This window comes from Poecilia reticulata, unplaced genomic scaffold, assembly GCF_000633615.1.
Source record: "Poecilia reticulata strain Guanapo unplaced genomic scaffold, Guppy_female_1.0+MT scaffold_333, whole genome shotgun sequence".
NCBI classification, from domain to species: domain Eukaryota; kingdom Metazoa; phylum Chordata; class Actinopteri; order Cyprinodontiformes; family Poeciliidae; genus Poecilia; species Poecilia reticulata.
The window spans coordinates 13,882-19,521 of NW_007615106.1; the positions used below are offsets into that span (position 1 = coordinate 13,882).

The 5,640-nt window shown below is 40.6% G+C and overlaps 1 protein-coding gene across 1 annotated transcript in view; it reads left to right on the forward strand.

Moving 5' to 3' along the window:
• LOC103460904 (uncharacterized) overlaps window positions 1–5,640 on the forward strand; it is a 13,290-nt gene that overhangs the window by 3,100 nt on the left and 4,550 nt on the right. Inside the window, exon 2 of the mRNA XM_017303531.1 lies at window positions 2,693–3,055. Within this exon, the coding sequence (XP_017159020.1) occupies window positions 2,693–3,055 (363 nt within the window). The remainder of the gene's footprint in view (window positions 1–2,692; window positions 3,056–5,640) is intronic.

Below are 5,640 nucleotides of genomic sequence, written 5' to 3' on the forward strand. Positions count from 1 at the left end.
CCTCAACTGGCTCCTCTCGACGTGGAGGAGCAGCGGCTCTACTCTGACTCTTCAAACCTGTATTCTCCTCTTCAAGCTGGATATTTAAAACCATGTTTGGGATTTGTGAAACATTTTTCTGATTTGTGAAACTGCAATAAAAGCTGATTTCGGACGTTTTTTAGATCTTGGTCACATGAGAGCTGCTCCATCTCCAAAACTACGACACATAGACTCTTCAAACCTGGACTATATTATTGTGCTCTAATAGCAGAATATTTCAATCCATGTTTGGAATTTGTGAAACCTTTATGTGATTTGTGAAACTTCACCAAAGATCAGAATATTATTCATACATGTTCCATTAAGTTTTTTTAAATTTCTAATTCAAAACTACTTTATTAATCCCAGTGGGAAATAAAATGTTGGTGTAACTCAGGAATTTTTCAATGAGTTATTGTAAAGGAAAGATCTTTTGCAGGTGTCTGTTAAGTGAAGTTTCACAAACATGGTTATAAATATTCTACTATTAGAGCAGAATAATCCAGTCCAAGTTTGAAGAGTCTAGGAGTTGTACATTTGKAATTAGAGCAGTTTTCGTGTGGCCGAGATAAAAAAAAATGTGGTACAGCACTTTTTGGAAATTTCACAAATCCGAAAAAAGCTTCACAAATCCYAAACATGATTTTACATATTCTGCTATTAATTGAAAATAATCTGACCCAGGTTTGAAGTAGGTGTTGCAGATTTGGAATTAGACCAGTTCTAGTGTGATCCAGATGCAAAAAAGTGGTAAAATCAACCTTTATTGAAGTTTCACCAATGAGGAAAAAGTTTCACAAATCCCAAACATGGTTTTAAATATTCTGCTTGAAGAGGAGAATAATCCAGTCCAAGTTTCAAGTGTCTAGGTGTTGTAGTTTTTAAACTASAGTTGATTAAAGATGCGGAAGGTAGTGAAAAATGAAGTGGAATCGCCCTTTAGCTATTGGAAGCTGGAATTGGAAACCAGCTTCAGCTTCGTCACCAGGTTGTGGTTCTCCAGTCGCTGCCTGCAGTCGGAGGTGGACCTTTAGTTGGGTGAGTGCTGGTTCTGTGTTCATCAGGTTGATTGTAACAGGCCCTGGGTTATTCGTCTGATGTGATTTGTGTGTTTTGGGTTATGTTGGTGGATTGCCACTACAGGGTCTGAATCTCCCTTTAGTGCAGTTGTGACTGATTAAGGTGGAGTTTGTTCTTCCTCGTCTGGGTTTAGCAGCGTAGCAGGAACTTATATCGTCTCTTTGTGTATTGCAGATTGCTGCTGTTGCCTATTATGCTCTCGTTTTCTTGGTGTTTACATGCTCTCAGCTAGTAGCATGGTTTATGCTAATATTCTGTTAGGTGGTCGGAATGGTGTGGTCCGGTTGGTCAGGGCRCCTYAGAACCAGGACTTTAGCATCAGCACATCAGAGCCAGAACTACAGTTTGATGGCCCCTTTTTACAGATGCACTTACTCACAGCAGCTCTTTAGGACTTTATGTGTAATTTGGGATTCATGTTTTGTTCTTTTGTCGTCCTTGTTACTTAACGTTATTTTGTGTTTCTGCTAATTTGGGTTGAAGTGGTTGGTTTTATTTAAATCTCAGATTTCTCCTAATTTCTGTCCTAGATTGCTGTGCTTTATTGGGTTTTTAAAGTTGAAGAATAAAGTCTATTTTTAATATTGTAAGTAAATAAAATATATTTTGTATACAACTTCTGTTTTGTCATTTGAAGCCAGACCTACCTGGGTTCTTTTAATAGGGAGACCCTATAGGTTGTCTAACATAATTTGAGAAATCAACCAGTTGGCTATAAGGCCACGTCCTCGGTCACTATCCAGGTTCTTCCCCCGTGTTACACTTGATATAGATTTCTCCAAGGAATCATAATTCCTCACAGGGTTGATGTAAATATCCTTACATGTCAGCCTTTGTCCAGTTTGAGTGAAAGGAGGCGCGGGATCCGCGCTGAGATAAACTTGGAGATAAAGCAGCAGCAGCGCAGGAGGTAACGCACAGAGGCGCCAGCTGTGATTGGTCCACTTCCCACTTTAAATTCATAAAACTATAAACTAGAGATGTGCCAACCAGGTTTTTTTCTGCCCATACCAATACCGATCACCCATGAGGGCCGATCACAGATACCGTTTCTGGACAGTCGGCTCAGCTTTGCTGAAAACACTGACTATATTTTGAAGAACTGTTCTCAGAGACTTTACCTTTTAACAAGACTTGGTGATCTTGGGGTGACCCAACTAAAGTCTAGTTGGGTCACCCCTATGTCTTGAATTTGGGGGGGAAATCATATTTTATTTATCACTACAGAAGGGTTCAGTGAACGCACATATGAAACTAGTGGGTTTGGTACCTCAAAAAAGGTTAAGAACCACTGATCTAAACACTAAGTGAGGTTAAATATTATGTTATCAATCAAATCAATGCAGTTTTGATCTGTTTACTGCCAAATTATATAAATGGGTCCCTCCAGTTTCTTGATAATTATTGTCGAAATTCACACAAAATCAACAAATTGATTGTTAACTCTGTGTGGCTTTTGTTTCCACGCATGGCCTCATTGAATCCGGAAGCACAAGAGAATATAACGAGCCAGAAGTTGATTTTATTCTCTTAATACTAGTTAAAGTCCAGTTTGACCTCTGACCTCTCTRCTCTGTTTTCTCTCCTTCAGATCAGAACAACGCAGCAATCAAAGCTGAACCTGGAGATAACATCATTCTGCCATGTAAAGATCCTGATCAGCTAAACATCAGAATCGCAGAGTGGAAGAGAACCGATCTGRGAYCATCAGATCWTGTCCTCCTGTACAAAGATAATCAGCTTGATCCYGGAGCCCAGCATCCATCYTACAGGGACCGAGTTGATCTGCTGTGTAATCAGTTAAGGAAAGGAGACGTGTCTCTGATTCTGAAGAACACGACGACTGATGACAGCGGGACGTATGAATGTCGAGTTGATACAGAAAAACATGTGGGGGAACTGATCAGCACCATCAGCCTCCAGGTTTCTCCTCCTCCTCCTCTTCCTCCTCCAGGTGAGAGTTTGTCTCTGGATCAGAACCAGCAGCTTCCTGGTTCTGATCCAGATCATGTTGATGATGACCTTCATTCATCTACTACTAAATAATACTAAATAATTATTTTAAAGTGATTCTGAGTCAGTGGGTCACATGAAGCTATTGAAGAGAACATTATATTATTTAATATTAAAATTATTGAAAATAATGTATATGACTTTAAAATGTAATAGATGATATTGTGTCTCATGTCTCATGCATGAATTAGCACTTACAATTAGTTAGTCGGTTACAATTCAAGGCATTTATTAACATTTTTTTGACAGGAATGTTTGGTTCGGTAATTTGTTGACGGTTCCTAAGTGAACCTTCGGCGCTGCGGCCGGGAGCAGGTGGAGAACCTCTGGCCGACATTAGCGTTCATAAATCGGATCAACCTTTAGCTAAACGCCGCTTACTCCCCGGAGCTCAAATATCGAATATCCAACTTGAAAGTAACTTCACTGCGGTCCAAAACCTTCGCTTTACAGCCGTTTAAATGGCACCAATCCACATAAATAACCCACAGAACAAATGGTACAAATCTGTTTCATAATTACGATCCACGTCAGAGTGAATTTTTCCACTTGGCTGCTGTGATCTATTTCTTGTTTTACACAACGTAATTTCTCTTTTATTTGCTCTGAGATTCTGCTTAGAAAATGAGGTTATGAAGTTACATCCTGCTGCTGCTTTTTGTTTTTAAAATGGTAAATTTACGTTTGCCTGGACTTTTATAAACTAATGCCTCTTATATGCATCATTGTTTGTCTTACTGTTGGTGCAGATATTAGCCGGACACGGTGCTTTGGCTGCTAGTAGTTTAAATTAATTTCAGCTGGGTAGCCAGCCCTGCTCTAGTAAAGCACTAAGAGTTCAGAAACAATATGAAATGGGGAGAAAGTTTTAGATTGTTCTTGAAAAACTAATCAGTCACAGCTGCACAGTGAACCTGTTGATTCTTTACAGCAGACAGCCGCTCCTCTGTTTAATATTCCACCGATCAGTGGAATATTAAACAGGTTACAAATGGATTACAAAGATGAAATAAAGGGAAAATCTTCCTCAAGTAACTTTTGCTTGCATATGTCTCTGTTAAGACAAATGTTGATGAGATTTTCTCCAAAATAATAACCTTTTTTCAACCTTTATAGCTCCACTGTTGAAAATGAGGCTCTAACATTCACAAATGACAGAAATAAAATCCAGTCCAGCATCTGGTTTGAGGTGATTCCTCTGGAACCTGTTGGAGGAAAAACATCCCAACTTCAGAAGATGAGCTYTAACCTAACAGAGCTCTGTGGTTCCTCCTGTCAGTATGAGAGTCAGGGTGAGGAGGCGCCAKGTTAGGAAGAGAAGTGGAAGCTGCAGGATCTTCAGAACAAACAGGTCATGATGCTGGGCTACTGATTATCCCTCTGTCTGGACACAGGACCAATGGAACCAGTTTAAAAGATAAAATGAATGGTGATATGCCAGACATGGAAAACTGGGATGAGATGGAAGCTAGAAGGCAGAGATGGTGGCCAGCATGTAGACATGCAGAGGCCAATTCTATACAATCCAATCGAAGCCTCTTCTTGTACCGTACAAAAGTCAAAAAGTTAATCTACTGCAAAAGAAAAGTGAAAACAGGACCACCAGTCCCACCAGGCCAAAAACAAAGACTAACACAAACTACCACCTGACAGCCTGCAGCTAGCAGCTGTTGCCTGCAGCCACTGGTTTCATGTTGTTACCAGCAGGATGCATCTCAGTGGTGGAGAAGCTGAAAGGCGGGTCTGAACTCTGTCCTCTGATCTGGTGTTGCATCTTCAGTCATAATGTGTGTTCACACTGAAAACTCAGTAAAACTGGATCATCCTGATCATGTGACTAAACCTCATTCAGAGCTGAATCTGTATCAGCAGCCGATGCACAGTAAGGAGGGAAACCTTCAAATTTTATGCAGGGCTTAAAGAGCTCCAACCGGGGGCCGGATTTACGGCTTTTGACCAAATGGTCCGCCTCAACCAAACTGTAGTGTCTGGGCTTAAAGAGCTCCGTCTACAAAGATGTCTGCCAATCAGATTCTAGCTCCCGTGTTCTTGACCAATGACTGTAAAACGGTTTGTAGAAAAGAAGCGCATGTGTTCGGTTCGGCGGTTAAATCAAATGTGATATGAAAGAAGATGGAGTTTGTCTGACCCGGTAAAGAAACATGTTTACTTGAGAAAGGAATTAAAAACAAGTGGCGCTGGGCATGGCTAGAGGAAAGAGGACAAGACGGGAAGCTGGCGGACATTTTTACAAAAGGGGGTCACTGGGATTACTTTGGGGGGCGTTTGGTCAAAGGTAAACTTTACACCTTACAGTCACAACAATACCAGTTTAGACTTTGAGCACCTTGCTAAAACTGTATTTCGTAGCGTTCATTTTATGGCGTTAACACGGAGCTGTAAGTGGTCCGGTATGAAACGGGKGTGATAGAGCAACACAGCACTTTTACATTTCAACAATCAGAATGCAGAAATTGTTTCCGTTGTTTTAAAAGGTTTATGTCAGTCTGCCTTTTCCCCATCGAT